We start from the raw sequence: 16,908 nt of genomic DNA, 5'->3' as shown, positions 1-16,908 counted from the left end.
TGTATATTGTGTTCTTATTTAATCTGTATTGTCTGTATAGTCTCGTCTAGTCTGTACTTACATTTACATTTGCATTTATATTTGCGGCATTTAGCAGACGCCCTTATCCAGAGCGACGTACAAAAGTGTTTTTGCCACTGAGACTTTGAGTCCCTAGCAATACATAAATCTACACTGGTTACGCAAGATTACACACTTAATATAAATATAACTCTTGAATTCTACAAAACAAACTTGGAAAGTGCTAATTTAAGTGTTTCAGGAAGAGGTAGGTCTTCAACCGTCACTTGAAGATAGTCAGGGACTCCGCTGTACGACATCTAGGGGAAGTTCATTCCACCACCTCGGTGCCAGAACAGAGAAGAGCCTTGAAGTATTCTTACCTCTCATTCTGGGAGGTAAGTGAGGTGGGGTAACCAGTCGAGCAGTGCTGGAGGATCTCAGACAGCGTGGTGCAGTGCGAGGTGTGTAATAATTCTTTTGAGAGTCACCAACAGCTGGAACCAAATTCCTTGTGGGTGCCAACACACAGTCTGATTCTGATATTATATACACTATATGGACATTCTGTCCAAGTTTGTGTGCATCTGATAATAAGATTCATACGTAATCCTAGTTGATGTTATAATAACCTCTACTTTTCTGGGAAGATGTTCCACTAGATTTAACATTTGCTTGTGGAGATTTTTGCTTATTCAGTCACAAGTTTGTTAGTAAAATCAGATACTGATGTAGGTGAGGTGAGAAGGCCCCGGGTGCAGTCAGCATTCCAATTCATCCCACAATGTGTAAATAAAAGTTGTATAAAACTTTGTGCCCACTTAATTTTTTTGTTGTGCATTCTTTCTTCCCAGACAATGGTACTTTATGTTACCATTTTCAACAAACTGAGCATCCTTGCTTGGGCAAATAGGAAACTGTTCTGTAATCACAAACCCCTTAAACACCCTTCACTGTCCATTCAATCATCAAAACTTGTTGAAAACCCGAGTGATTTAACGTTGCTACACACTATGTTGTTATTGTAACATTGACACTAAACCTTGCTCCCTGTACGCTTACAGATTTAGATCTGATTAAATATAACATGGATATACATAAACAGAGTTGTACATGCTGCAGCATCAGTTGTACAGTGTGCAGCATTGGACTCTGGATCAGAAGGTCACAGGTTCAAATCCCAGCACCAACAAGCTCTCAAGGGACCTTGAGCAATTGGTTCTTAGCCCCCAATTGCTCAGCTGTAAGTCACTCTGAGTAATGACATCTGCCAAATGTTAATGTACCACTTAATGATTTAATGATTTCGTGAACAACCAACGGATAGTCGGACTTCTGATCGGAAAGTCATAGGTTCAAATCCCAGCATCACCAAGCTTCCACTGCTGGGTTTTTTTAATAAAGGTATAAACGAAATAACGAATCGCTCTGGATAAGGGCATCTGTCACATGCCATAAATGTAAATATTAACCATAGGTCTGGAATAGGTCAGTGTGATTGAATCCCAGCACCACCAAGCTGCCAAGGGCCCTTGAGCAAGACCCTTAATCTTGCCTTACGATAAGAGCCTGCAGCAATGCCAGCCGTTTGTAAAGACCAGCAATAGGAATAAATTCAGGCAAACATGTTTGTTCAAATTTCATATTTAATTCCCTGCTGGTGAGATTGCAAAACAACTATTTTCTATTCAAGTGTTACATGGCAAAATAATTTGTGCATTAATTTTCATATGGTCACGTTGATTTTGAGAAGCTAAACACATAGGCATCTCACCTGGTTTCCCCTCCCAGGCCAGGCCAAGGACACCGCTGAAGTCTCGACTGGTCAGCAGGTAGGACAGGCAGTAGTTTCCCCAGTTCATCTCCGAATAAATACTCAACAGCTTCTCTGGGCCAATGAAAGTCTCCTGGAGAGGGTCATCTGGGTTTTCTTCCGAACTAATCTGAAAATAACAATCTGGATGCTCTAGAGGAACTGGACATGAACCATCTTATGTGGATATTTGTGACATAAGTAAAATGGGAAGAGATCTTACACTCATCGATTTCACCTTGAAGTCAATAACGTCGATCTCGGCCAACTCTGCCTTGTGAAATATATTGTTTACTGCTTTCATGTAGGAGGCAACCTGTGAAAGTGATGGAGTTCATATATAAGTGTAGAAAGATAGAGGAGTACTAAAGGCCTACTCATGAAGAACTACACTCTATGAACCAAAGTTTGTGGACACCTGACCATGAGATTGCTATGCGCTTTTTGAACATACCATTCCAAGTTTAGTCCCCATTTGCCGTTCTAATAACTTCCACTCTTCTGGGAAGATGTTCCACTAGACTTAGGAGTGTGTGTGTGTGGAGATTTGTGTGAGATTCATTAAGCCACAAGGGTGTAAGTAAAGTCAGGTGTGGTGACTGATGTGGGTGAGGTGAGGAGGATTGGGGTGCAGTCAGCGTTCCAATTCATTCCAAAGATGTTCAATAGGTCAGAGCGCTATAGCAGGCCACTCAAGATCTTCTAATCCAACCTGTTAATAGTGGAACAGGTTTTGGTCTCATTGTTCAAGTGAATAAAAAATTTAATATTACCACATCCATAGACATCCTATATATTTGTGTGGTAACAGTTTGGGGAAGAACCACATATGAATGGAAAAGTCAGTTTTAACAGTGAAGATAAAGTCAATAATCAAGACATGAATTTTTGAAAATATAAATCAGCTCCACAGCACAGTGCAATAATTATACTAACAGTTCTTTATACATATTTTTTTTTACATTATGCAATCATTGCATAATTGATTAAAAATTTAGACAAAGAATAACACAATAAGCAATAGCCTAATGTGTATTTTTCTCTTAAAATTTAAAAGGAGGGAAGAGATTAAGCTTGAAGTATAACTGCGAAACAGCAAAGATTACATGTAATACTTTTCACCTCTGTCCCTAATAGAAGCCTTTGCTCTGGGATTCCGATAAATTGCAAAAGCATTAATGATTTCGGATTGCAGATGATTTTGGTGCCTGGTTTATGTCACTGTCCAACTCAGTATGTCCTGATTCTCTGTCAGTAATGGCTAATTAAGGCCAGATTAGCATGACTACCATAATGGTGGCTAGTCACTGCTATTGAAAATAGTGTTAATGTTAGCAAAAACGTCTAAAATTGATATTACCATCTTTCTCCAACTACACTGGATAGTAGATAAACTACAAGTAATTATACATATTCAATATATACATGATATACCATATAAAATAATAATATTAATATTTTTCAGAATGTAGGTATGTCCTTAAACTGAGTCAAAACCAATATAGCAACCTGAATCTAGATTTAAAAATGGACTCGCTTGCATCGGGTCATTTGGCAAAGTTTTAGCGTCACAATATGAATGAAATCTGTGTTGCTATAACAGACCTGTGACGGAGGTAAATAAACATGGACTCAGAGCCCATGAATGAACCTTTATCTGAGATTATTAGAATAGCAATATCGTTACATAATGTCCAAACCAAAAATAATACACCGATAAGTGACCTCATGCAGTGCAAAAGCGTCTAAAGTGATCCGAACGTAACATCCATAATCACAGTGAGGCACACGAGTCTTATCTTTCGCATTCAAACATCAGTTGTTCAATTATTTGTTCAGAGAACACGTTGTTCCCAGAATCACGAGGAAGCGAGGCTAATGAACTCGGCTGAACTGAAGAGAGAACTTGAGCGAGCTTGATGTTCTCCCCCTACCGATTATGGGAACCCCTTACCAATAAGAAAGACATTTGTATACAATTGATTTGAACAGGTAAATATAAATACCATGCAAAAAGTCGTCCAGTTTTAACTGGAAAAACAGTTTATGGTTAACATCTCAAGGTCACAATATCAATGCTGCGTTTGGGTTCAATGACCAGTGTGTACTGAAATTTATTTTGGATTCACCTGGGCAATGACGGCCTCGATGCTGCCAAACCTCTGATAAAACAAATAGTCCACATGCAGATGGAGGAGACAGCTAGTCTTGGACTGGTCTACTGTACGTTTTGACCTAGGCACTGGTTCATCCTGTGGGTTGCAGAACACAAATATAAATGGGCAGTTTTTTTCTTTAGGGGGGTTAATATAAGACAAACAAGCAAAACAAGGGAATTGAGCACATCTGTTTTTTTGACGACGTTTAAAAATAATCACAAATACAGTGGAATTTACAGGTCGCCTGACAAGAGGGTTTGTTATTGTCATTAAAGCAGAAACAATGGTTTTTTTTGTACTGTAAATGACTGCGTGGCCCATTCATAAACAATAACTGCTGTTTAAGTCATTAGCATCTGACATCAATACCACACCTTCAGCTGAGGGATTTGTATGAAGGTGTAACCAATCTGGAAATTCAAAACAAATATAAAGAATACAATAAATAACAAACCTGACGAAGTCAAATAAACCAATTTCCTAATTCTACCTATATGTTTTTTGCATAAAAATTTTCCACACATTTGATGGAGATTTTCGACACAATAGTTGCAATAAAGCAAACGCTTGTAAGAGGAAATATGATTTAAAAAAATTGTTTCTGCATTCAACAAAACCAAAAAACAACCAGACGATTAAAGCACCTGAGGATAAAAGTAGTGAATCTCCGGAACATTCTGAAATCAGTAAACCAAAGTATGTCTACAGCAGGGTCATTGCTTGGGTATGAAAACTCTAATGTGTTACATTTTTGGACAGTCCCTTATTTTCTGCACTGAAGTAAGTTTTCTTTGCATTTGCGTGTTTTTTTTTTACATTTCCATTCAATAATTTTACTGTTCGTAGTATAGCTAATGCAAGAAACAGCTACAGAACTTAAAGCATTAATGTTTTCAAGCTTTGGCTGCTAATCACCAAAATGTACAGTAAGATTAAAGAAGCAACACCTCCAAAATCATTGGCTAAAGCATTGGAAACATCATTAAATGCTCTTGTCATGTCAAAATATCTTTAAACTAGTACATTTAGTGTGTTTTAAGTGCATTCAGCATGGCAGGAAAAACTTAATTTGATTTCTATTCTTAATTTTATTAGCTACGGTGCATTTCTGAGCCTACAGTACACAATGTAGGTAATGTTTGGAGAAGCTGAATCTGACCCACACTTATCATTTTGAAGTCTTATAATCATTATTCCAGATTTTTCCGATAAAGTTGTCACTGAACATGAAAAACTGCTGTCTAATGTAATTTGACTACCTAGATTCAGAGACAAATAAAGGAAAGAATTAATATTTATATGTATTTGTTACAGAAAGGCCACAGACTGTCTCTATAATCAGCACAAAGTACCAGAAAGCTGTCGAAAATGTGTGTAGAGGTGTAATTAGTGCCTACTGCCTAGCTATTTTACAAAATACAAACTACTCTGGACATTTCCATGGGTGGAACCTCTGCGGTTGGCATTTCTTGATGAAGCTGATTAATGTGTATAAATGACTGTGGCTTTGAAAACACCCAGGATGGGAGTGGAGTCAGTGAAGTGTAACAGAGTGTGTTTATATGTGTCTGACGGTCACATCATGTCTGACCTGTCTGAAGCCTCGGATGAGACGCTGCAGCTGGTCCGTACCACAGAATCCAGCACGGCTGTCTTGTGTTGAAACATCATCTGCAAACACATATATTCATGATTTAACTGCCATGTAAATGAAGACCGTGACCTTGTAATACATCTGAATGTGTCTGTTTGTAGGCAGATTTGGCTTGTGTGATTGTTGAGCCAATCATGAGTCACAATCACAATCTAGTAACTTTAAAATCTAGTAAAGGTTTTAGCAGCATATTTACAGCCTATTCAATTTTAGTAATAAATGTGAGTGAGTGAGGGGGGAAACACCAAACTGCAAGTTAACTATGCTGGTGTAAATAAAGAGTACATGCCAAATTAGCGTAACTGAATGTCAAAAGAATTCTCCTACCAGTTCTTGAAATAATCAAACAAATCTGTTTCTGCAGTCAGAATTGAAACGGAAGCGAACATGGTCTAGACCAGACGTTACGTCTCTACAAGATGTCTTCTAAAGCCTTCTTTCTTTAGTAACTGGGTTAGCAACCTCATACAAACCAGGAAGCTGTTCTTCATGGTCAACAATACCCATGCATAACATTAGATGATATTTTTTTTACTTTTCAAAGATGAGAAACATTCAACTAGCAGAATCTATGACAAAGCAAAGTTCTGCTTTTCATGAGTATGGGTGCCTATATGTTATATTTGTTGTAAGAATTTATTTTAATGATGGCAAACATATTTTCTGAAAAAACATCATTAAAGTTGAATAGACTAAAATTGAATTGAATCTGTTCTGTGTACAGAATGAGTACTACATGGACTTTATGGAGCTGTGGCTCTCTAAATACCATATCTTTATTGAGTATCATGTCAGTTTGTGTGTATATGAAGAACTATATGAACAGTTTGTATGTATATATACTAATTAATAGTGAAATGTTTGTGGACAACTGGTCATCACACCCATATCTGCTTATAGTACTCCAGTGTTAGTCCAACCATGTGCTAATAAACTCAGATTTCAAAGATATTCCTTGTGATTTGTCTAATAGCTGAGTCTTGTTGATATTTTAGTATTTTTCCTTTGCTGATGTATGCATTTAGGTTACTTTATATTCATTAGAGCAGCTGTTAAGGTTCTAAAAGGATTCAGAACAATATTTCACAACATATTGAAACATGTTATAGTCTTGTAAATAGGCTCATATACAGCCAGCAGAAAATCCCATGCCAAATAGACTCAAGTTTAAAGACAGGGTTATCAAGGAAAAGGTGATTGTACTGTCAGATGAACATTGCTTAGGTTTCAGAAGACACATTTATAGTTTTCATGGTATTTTCAACCCCACAAAATAATTGCCAATATGTAACAAACCATATATAATACATAATATATAATTACTCACTCTTCTGTCTATATAATACATACGATGTAGCTTTGTTCTGGCAGACAGATGCTTCTAGATGAAAGGGTAAAATTGCAGTTTCTGAACTGTACCACAGAGGCCGTGAGGCACATTGGCAAAGGGCTGTATCTTTTTAAGGAATGTTTCAGCTTTGAGCATACAGACACTGATTGCAGAGATCCAGAATGACCCTCAGTACTGGAACATCACATTGGTGGATGTAGTTGCTTTTGAAAAATATTGCTTTTACTAAAAACAGATTATAGACATTGCAGATAATAGATTCATTGACATTGGCCCTAACTTACTCTGATGACATACTATTTTATTGGACTTTCATCAACCTGTTACGTATTATCTAATACTACATTACTGATCACACACACAATGGTTATAAACGATGCATGTCAATAGTCCTAATTACCCAGATAACATCATATTTGACTACCCAAATGACAACAGCCCAATCCTATAACCCAAATTACAACATCCTATCTCAATTAACCATATGAGGGCACCCCATCCTGAATTCACAAATGCAGTGGTGGGCAGTGCATTTGAAACCTGGTCCTTCACTGGTCTTTCACCTCTTAATACCACTACTATCATGTCACAATTATAGAAACCATCAATACAATCCAAAAAACGCAATATATCAACATGTGGCATTACAGAGAGAGAGAGGCATTTCACATATGGAGGGTGAATAAAATTTTTGCTAAAGCAAGCTCCAAACCTCTACACTACAACTGCAACTGTGCCACCTACATCATAATAACATGACAAAAAAATTTTATGTAAAAAAAAAACAAGCTACTCAACAGAGATGCAGACTCATAATTTGCACCGCTCCTCAGAGGCTGTAAGCCAGTGGTACCGCTTGTATTTACTGGTCTGGAAGTGCTGAACAAACCCTTTCCTGTTCTGAGACAAGCTTCAGGGTTGACAACATCTTCTCACGATGTCTAGCTTTTCTTGAAAATTTATTTTTAAGTATGTACGACACCAAATAAATGTCTCTTCCTCTGTAGGCATTAAAAAGTCTAACTCAGATGGTTTAATGTGTGCAGCGCGCTACAGACGTGTTTTGTTGTAACTTGGCTGTAACAGTTTCCCTCTGACCAACCAATCAGAGGACGGAAAAATGTGAGGCGAATTTAAAATCTGATTGGTTAAAGAAACAGACCCATTGCTAATATTCTCTATGGTAAAAAGGCCAGCAGTACTGACTTTGAAGGCCCTGGGCAGATTAGATTGACATGGGAGCACATAGAGGCTGAAATCTGATTGGACAAAAAAATCTAACATCCACATACACATACTGGAAGCAGTGCAGCCAAGAGAAACACTACGAAATAAAGAGAATAAACTGTTGGGAATAGATTTAGACAATTTCGTGAAACAAATATTAGAATTTAGGTTGTAAATGTAGGTCAGTGCTTCTGATAGTGTTTAGGCCAGCAGAGAAGGCTTTATATATATATATTGTCAGAGAACCACCATCCATGCCTCCCCCCAACACTCACACTCTCACTCAGCCTCTCCCTGCTACTAATCACCTACACCTGTCCTACTCCTACTAATTACCTACACCTGTTCCCCATTTACCTGTCCCCTTTATAAGGTCCCCATTCCCCCTCACTCACGGTCCGATCTACCAGTTACGACCATAGATCACCTGGACTTCCTACCTCTCTGGTTCCCTGTGCTTCCATGCGCTTCCATGCATCCATGCTCCTGGCTACGCTTCACTGGAAGCACTCAGTTAAGTGTACCATTTGCTCCAGTCATTCTCAAGCTCTCCTGTGTGTGTATGTTTAAACCGAATTAAGACATTTTGTTTTACTCCCAGTTTCTGACGCCTGGTCTATCCGTGAGCCTGTGCATCTACAATAAAAGAACTTGAAAATGCTGATGTGACTGGATGCCTGTTAGGGGCCTTGAAATAGCCAAATCGCAGTCTGATTGGTTGAAACAGCAGCTTCGAGCAACATATCTAACAAGAGCCCACGCTGGTTATTTCTGCTGGCTTTACACCAGTAAATAGTCTGTCTTGTAAATGTTTTTTTTTTTAGTATAACTGCGACCAAGTAAATTAATTTTCTTTAGCCATTGTGGAACAAAAAAACATCTAGTAAATCTCTAATTAAAGCTCTGAATAGTGCACTCTCTTACCGTCCAATCAAAAGATGTTAAAATGCCAACGTTATTGTAAGCCTGCTAGAGGGCCTCAAAACGTCCACTTTGAAATATTGGTAAAAGCAACAGCCTTCAAACAGCATGTACTTTAAGCTACATTATATTTTATTGTAGGCTTTGGTTCTACACACGTCTGCTTTTCACACTTGGAATTTAACAAAACAGTGGTGCATGTTGTGATATTTATTTTCACATGGAGCTATTAACATTTAAATTAACAATTAATTAACATTAGTGCCTAAACAAAGTTTATACACATGAAACTATGATTCAACATTACACAACAGACAGGATTGTAATGGACTTTAGTTTTTTTTTTTATATTTTACAGTTAATTTATTTCTTTATTATTTGAATCATATTAATCTGGTTAAGTTTGAATGGCCTGGGTGGATTTGGAAGAACAGCATGATGTGCCTCTCCCAAATTATCATCCGATTAGAACCTGTGTGAGTAGTTCACGTGCACCTGGTCTACAGCAACCAACCAGCCAAAAGAAATCTGAATGTACTAATGAGGCAGGAGTAAAATGGAGCAGAAGCGACTATCTCTTTATCTAGAAAGTGAGGCAGTGCATGAGAAGAGTGGGGTTACTCTCAGCCATTGGCCTATTTACAAAAATGACTTCCAGACTGTGGATTAAAGCTGCATGCCTGTGCTTGAAGGGATCAAGACACACAATGAAGCCAAAAAAAAAAATTTTTTTTCTTATAAGGAAGCAAGAAAGAAAGAAAGAAAGAAAGAAAGAAAGAAAGAAAGAAAGAAAGAAAGAAAGAAAGAAAGAAAGAAAAAAAGAAAGAAAGAAAGAAAGAGGGGGTTGTGATGCAGGTAATGGTAGGAAGGAAGGAAGGAAGGAAGGAAGGAAGGAAGGAAGGAAGGAAGGAAGGAAGGAAGGAAGGAAGGAAGGAAGGAAATGCAGAGTAAGAAAGAAAGAAAAAGCTGAGGAAAAAAAGAAAGAAATGAAAGAAAAAAGAACGAAAGAAAGAGGGGGATGTGATGCAGGTAATGGTAAGAAGGATGGAAGGAAGGAAGGAAGGAAATGCAGAGTAAAAAAGAAAGAAAAATCAGAGAAAGAAAGAAAGAAAGAAAGAAAGAAAGAAAGAAAGAAAGAAAGAAAGAAAGAAAGAAGGGGTTGTGATGCAGGTAATGGTAGGAAGGAAGGAAGGACGGAAGAAAGGAAGGAAGGAAGGAAGGAAGGAAATGCAGAGTAAGAAAGAAAGAAAAAGCCGAGGAAAAAAAAAGGAAAGAAAGAAAGAAAGAAAGAAAGAAAGAAAGAAAGAAAGAAAGAAAGAAAGAGGGGGTTGTGATGCAGGTAATGGTAGAAGGGAAGGAAGGAAGGAAGAAAAGAAGGAAGGAAGGAAGAAAAAAGAAAAGAAATGAAAGAAAGCAAGAAAGCAAGCAAGCAAGAAAGAAAGGAAGGAAGAAAGGAAGGAAATGCAGAGTAAGAAAGAAAGAAAGAAAGAAAGAAAGAAAGAAAGAAAGAAAGAAAGAAAGAAAGAAAGAAAGAAAGAAGGGGTTGTGATGCAGGTAATGGTAGAAAGAAAGGAAGGAAGGAAGAAAGGAAAGGAGAGGAAGAAAAAAGGGAAAAGAAGTAATGAAGGAAGGATGGAAGGAATAAAGGAAGAAAAAAGAAAAGAAATGAAAGAAAGCAAGAAAGCAAGCAAGAAAGAAAGAAAGGAAGGAAGAAAGGAAGGAAATGCAGAGTAAAAAAGAAAGAAAAAGCCAAGGAAAAAAGAAAGAAAGAAAGAAAGAAAGAAAGAAAGAAAGAAAGAAAGAAAGAAAGAAAGAAAGAAAGAAAGAAAGAAAGAAAGGGTTGTGATGCAGGTAATGGTAGAAAGAAAGGAAGGAGGGAAGAAAGGAAAGGAGAGGAAGAAAAAAGGGAAAAGAAGTAATGAAGGAAGGATGGAAGGAATAAAGGAAGGAAAGAGAAAGAAAGAAAGAAAGAAAGAAAGAAAGAAAGAAAGAAAGAAAGAAAGAAAGAAAGAAAGAAAGAAAGAAAGAAAGAAAGAAAGAAAGAAAGAAAGAACATTAGTTAGTAAAATGATCAAATTAACCAAAGAAACCATGTTGATGCATTAAGACATAAATTCTGTAGAAAATAGAAACCTCTGTAAACATCTGGAATCCTTCTTATCATTTATCACACTCAGACAAAGTGAAGTACTGAGGCAGAGAGAAGGAATCTGATTCGAGTTAGTATCAGTAAACATGCTGACTCTGTGAGTGTGAGGCAGCAGTGTGTGAAACCTAATCTCGTCCCAGCAGCCCACGTGATCCAGCTGTTTTCCTTTCATATGTGACAGAAACCAGGCACGTTTTTCCACCAGGACATGTTTAAGGACGTGTACACATTAGAGCCGGTCTGCTCAAGGACAATTGTAGATTACATACATGATCATGTGCTTCTGTATAAAGTTACACATTAATCTACAGGCCTTAGCGTGACTCTTAATGGACAGGGTTTGGATGTGTAAATTTTTTTTTTTTTTACGTAATGTATAAGTAACTAGCACGAACCCCGGGGAAATGCCCGAGGGTAACCTTCACGAACTCATTGTGGTGTGACTGCAATCACATGACCGAGTATGACCATCACGGCTCACACACCCGGGTTATTGTTTACTTTGAGATATACAGTGTTACAGAGATACATTTAAGCACACACACATCGAGGAAGATTTGAACAAAAACACAAACTCAAAAACACACACAATTAACTAACTGCATGGATAGAACAACAAATCAATCTACAAATAGTAACTTTTAAAAGCCAGTAAGTCTTTCATTTTAATTAAAAAAACCTTTTCAAAACTTGTATTTGAACTGAGGTCTTCAGGAAGGGTTTTGAGGTGATATCAGAGATGGGTTCAATGCTTGAGAGGGGTTCAATGCTTGAGAGGGGTTCAATGCTTGAGAGGGGTTACGCATTCAGAAGGTCGATAAAATATACCATGCTAATTAATGCTACAATATTTCTGTAAATCAATCCCCAAAGTCTAGACATAGCTGAAACTGTAAAATAAACGTATCTCTATCCTTGTGGGAACATTTGGCCTCCACCGACATCTAAAAACATCCCCCACCATCCCCATCCCCCACCACATTTAATAACACACAGCCATAGATGCGATGTCCCATCCTCTAATCTCAAAAATGTGCATTGGACATATTTTTTTTTTTTTGCCTTGTCCCTGTTTGCACTGTTTCTTTTGCCCTGAACATCTTGTTTTATGTAAAGTATTTGTATGAGGTTTATGTAGAGTCAAATTACTTTTCTCAATAGCTAAGCTAAATGTAGATCTATATAATTATTTATGTTTTAAATAGGTTTTGTATGTATATATATATATATATATATATATATATATATATATATATATATATATATATATATATATATATATATATATATATATATAGTTATAGATATAGATATCTATATATTGATTTATATAGGCTATATGTTTATATATCTATATATGTTTTATGTCTATGTGCCTTTGTTTGCTCATATACAGTATGTTTACACATGTAGCACCTGTGTGGCACAATGTTTCCTTTGCATGTATTCACATATGGAGGAATGACAATAAATAATGGAAATTGAGAATATTATGTTTAATAAAGAAAATGATTTGGTGTCAATAAAATCTGTTGCCTTGTGTAGCACCTTGGTTTCACTGTGTACTGTAGCAGCTGGATGTAATTGGTTAACAAAAATATTTTTCAGTTTTGGAATAGAGCCATGAGCTAATATGCTAAAGGTTTGGAACCGTAGTGATCAGTGATTGGTTGTCAGAAGCAATAGTGTACAGTGATTGTTTGTTGGGAATAATGGAAACCAGTGATTGGTAGTTGTAAATGATGGTGATCAGTTATCGGTAGTCAGGAACATTAGTGGTCAGGGATTGTTGTTGGTAGCAACGGTGATTAGTGGTTGGTTGTGGAGAACAATGGTAAATTGTGATTGGTTATTTAAAAAATGGGCAAAGAGTGGCATTATACTAGGAAATTAATTCATGGTCTTCCCTCACTGTCCAGTACAAAACACAAGTAAACATATAACACCAACCATCCACCTGATTGCTGTAATGTTATATTTAAAGCAAGTCGAAAACAAAATCACTTACTGATATCATCCTCATGGTAGATGACAAAGTGATCGTCTGTCGACTTGGATGTGTATCTCTGCATGGGTTCTATGAAGAAGGTCCCATTGGAGGTTTTAATGGAGCCTTCAAACTGGCCATCGAGGACTGACCCTTGGCATGAAGATCCAACCTCATCTATGTGTTGGAGCACACCACATGGGTTTGGGGTTCAGACAAAAGCAAGATTACAGCATTTACAAAGTCGAACACTTTTGTAAGTCACTCTGGATAAGGGTGTCTGCCAAATGCCATGATGTTCAAGTTAAGGAAAAAAAAGGAATCCCAGGAGAGACAATAAAAGCAGAAGACTAAGCATGCAGTTAAATTAATGAAATAGTCGTGTGTAGGGGAGAGAATTTTCCAATTCCATCAATTGAAGCGTCAAATCACTTGTTTTGTTTATAGTTTGCCTCTTGTAGGTGTCTTGTTGTCGTACAGTGCGAACCAGTAGTAGCTACTACAAGCTAGTAGCTACTGCAACTTTTTAAACCCAAATTAAATAATACACTAATTGGCGGAAAGAAAATGTTAATGTTTTGTGCTTTGCTTTGTAACTAGATTTTTTGCCAGATTATTAAAGAAAGCATTTAACATTTAACAAAAGATCTTATACACCAATCTGGCATAACTTTACAGTCACCTGTCTAAATTTGTGTTGGTCCCCCTTTTGCTGCCATAACAGTCGTGACCCTTTGAGCATTAACTTGCATGAACTTCTTCAGTAATCTGAGCTACAGGAGCTCATCTGTTGGATCGGACCACACGGACCACTCTTCGCTTCCCACGTGCATCAATTAGCCTTGACCGACTGTTTCTTCCTTGGATCACTTTTGATAGACCAGGAACAGCCCACAAGAGCTGCAGTTTTGGAGATGCTTTGACCCAGTCTTCTAGACATCACAATTCGGTCTTCATCAATCTCACTCAAATCCCTATGTTTGCCCATTTTTCCTGCTTCGAACACGTCAAATTTGACAACAAAATCACCTGTCATAACGTTATGTCAGATTGTTATGCCTAATCTGTGTATGGCAGTAAAAGATAAAACCACAGCTAGTTAATGGGGAATTAATGCAGGTGGGAACTAAAGTTGTAAGTGGGGAACTAAAGAAACATTGGATTATTGATTTGGTTATAGATAGGATTTGCATAGAATTGAGAAAATATAATTCAAAGCCACTTGCTGAAATTGTTCTGTGTTACACACATAACCCCAATCTTATCGTCCCTACATTGGCTTCCTATTAAGTTTCGAATAGACTACAAACTACTGCTACTCACTTATAAAGCACTAAATGGTTTGGCTCCCATGTATCTATCCAGTCTTTTAACACGCTACAATCCGTCACGCTCCCTGAGATCTCAAAACTCTGGGCTTCTAGTAGTTCCTAGAATAGCAAAGTCCACTAAAGGCGGTAGAGCATTTTCACATTTAGCTCCTAAACTCTGGAACAGTCTTCCTGACAGTGTTCGGGGTTCAGATACACTCTCCCAGTTTAAGTGTAGATTAAAAACATATCTTTTTAGCAAAGCCTGAATAACACACATCACACACATCACATCACGACCTTGTGCTCCAGAATATATGATTACATGCACATTATCAACTTGTGCTGTTAATATCATGAACAGCAGCTATGCTAATTCCTCTCCACTGCTTCTCTTTCTCTCCCCATCCCGAGGCATCCTGAGGTTTGGCCAGCTCCAGTCACGTCCCAGCTCGTGAAGATTATGGACCTATGGATGATCATGGAGAAGTAGATGCCGAGTGTTTAAAGGCCCTGGCATGGAGAAGCTGATGCTGGATCTATGATGATCACAAATTGTTCTGTATTGTTGAAAGATTTATGACCAAACTTTTGATGTCACCCATATGAGGATGGGTTCCCCTTTGAGTCTGGTTCCTCTCAAGGTTTCTTCCTCATATCATCTAAGGGAGTTTTTCCTTGCCACTGTCGCCACGGCTGCTCATCAGGGACAAACGCACACCATTCACCTTCACTGTTGTTTTCTGTAAAGCTGCTTTGAGACAATGTCTGTTGTGAAAAGCGCTATACAAATAAACTTGACTTGACTTGACTTGACACATACCTAGAAAGTGATTGGTCAACTATTGCTTGCTAATGTGAACATAGTCAGGGCCTTTACTCCATTGTCTACTTATTCCATTGTGAAAACACTCATACATCCTGTACCTTCCAGCACTCCTGAATATGTGTGAGGAAGGTCGCCTTTCCATGACTGGCTGCTGGACTGGACCTTGAAGTCTTCGGCAAACCCATCAAAGTCTGGCTTGAGTCGTAATCGGAAAACCCTAAAGATAAACCACCTCTTTAAGAAACTCACATCTCATGAAATAGCATTCAGCAGAAGTTATGGTGCATCTTAAAAAAAAAGTACCTACTTCTGATAAGCTTCAAAGTCCAGATGGAGCTCCTGGGTTTCTGGTTCGAGGTGACGCCTTACTCTTCGATGCTGCTGCAGTAATGCGATTCTGTCATAAGAGAGGCTCTCGTAGTATCTAACAAGCTGCCGGATATCCTTGAAGTCCTCTGAAATTAGGAGATTACATTGCGTTCTCAGTTCAAATACATTTCAGTTCAGTTTTATTTGTTTTTTTAGCAATGAAAATTGTCCCAAAGCAAGCATAATTAGTCTAAATAATTAGATCTGTAATGAGCAAGCCAGTGGCAAAAGTGGCAAGAAAAACTTCCAGAGATGATGAGAAAAGAACCTTGAGAGGAACCAAACTCCGAATGTCCATTTATTACAGTTTTACCACTGTTGAGTTTATCAGCTGTTTGCTGAAGGATGCTTGAATGCAAAACTGTTCATAGCAACTGTAGCCCCAAGCCGCTGTAGCAGATTGTTTATATCAATGTAACAGATGTCCAAATCCTCATCTTCATGGATCTTTAGGCTGTCATATAGAATCACCCTCAGCTGCAGAGAATGGTTGCCAAATAAAGAGAACCCCAGCAATGCACCAACAATTTTAATTTCAATAAGAAATGTCGAAATTATCTTTTTGTGGTTACAATAAATGTTGTGGAACATCCGCATTAATAAAATTAATTCTGTTATCAGTTAAAAAGCAGTACATTGTAACATCTATATTATATGGACAAAGGTTTGTGGACACCTGACCATAAGATTAGACATTCTATACAATTGTGTGCCTCCAGCTTTTCAGGAAGAACCACATACAGCTGGAAAAGTCAGGTTTCCCAGTACTTTTTTCCATATGTTTATGTAGATGCCTGACAATCACATTCGTGTTGCTCATTGGTTTAGACGTGGGATTTTGGATGAGAAAAGTCATGGGTTTAAATCCCAGACACTCCAGGCTGCCACTCCTGGGCCCCTGAGCAAGGCTCTTAACTCCATAGCTGCTCAGTTTTATGAATTAGATAAATTTAAGTCGCTCTGAATAAGAAAGTCTTCCAAACGCTGTAAATGTAAGAACACAATGCATTGTATATATTGTTTTAATGTGCTGTATCATTCAGCTTGCTCTTCAATGTAACCCAAACGCCTAAATCTGATTCCACACAAAGATACGCCTGTGCATAAGGCAAGGTCTATGAAGACATGGTTTGTGAAGG

At 37.8% G+C, this 16,908-nt stretch overlaps 1 protein-coding gene across 1 annotated transcript in view; it reads right to left on the bottom strand.

Moving 5' to 3' along the window:
* Positions 1–16,908, bottom strand: part of LOC310735900 (disintegrin and metalloproteinase domain-containing protein 10) — a 41,112-nt gene that overhangs the window by 23,401 nt on the left and 803 nt on the right. Inside the window, exons 2-8 of the mRNA XM_083559181.1 lie at positions 15,708–15,855; positions 15,499–15,617; positions 13,283–13,438; positions 5,564–5,643; positions 3,943–4,065; positions 2,037–2,129; positions 1,775–1,943 (exon numbers count right to left, since the gene is read on the bottom strand). Of these exons, the coding sequence (XP_083415307.1) occupies positions 1,775–1,943; positions 2,037–2,129; positions 3,943–4,065; positions 5,564–5,643; positions 13,283–13,438; positions 15,499–15,617; positions 15,708–15,855 (888 nt within the window). The remainder of the gene's footprint in view (positions 1–1,774; positions 1,944–2,036; positions 2,130–3,942; positions 4,066–5,563; positions 5,644–13,282; positions 13,439–15,498; positions 15,618–15,707; positions 15,856–16,908) is intronic.

Source organism: Silurus aristotelis (genome assembly GCF_946808225.1).
Source record: "Silurus aristotelis genome assembly, chromosome: 13".
Lineage (NCBI taxonomy): Eukaryota > Metazoa > Chordata > Actinopteri > Siluriformes > Siluridae > Silurus > Silurus aristotelis.
Note: the sequence above shows the minus strand (reverse complement) of the source record. Positions and strands in the feature narration are given on the sequence as shown.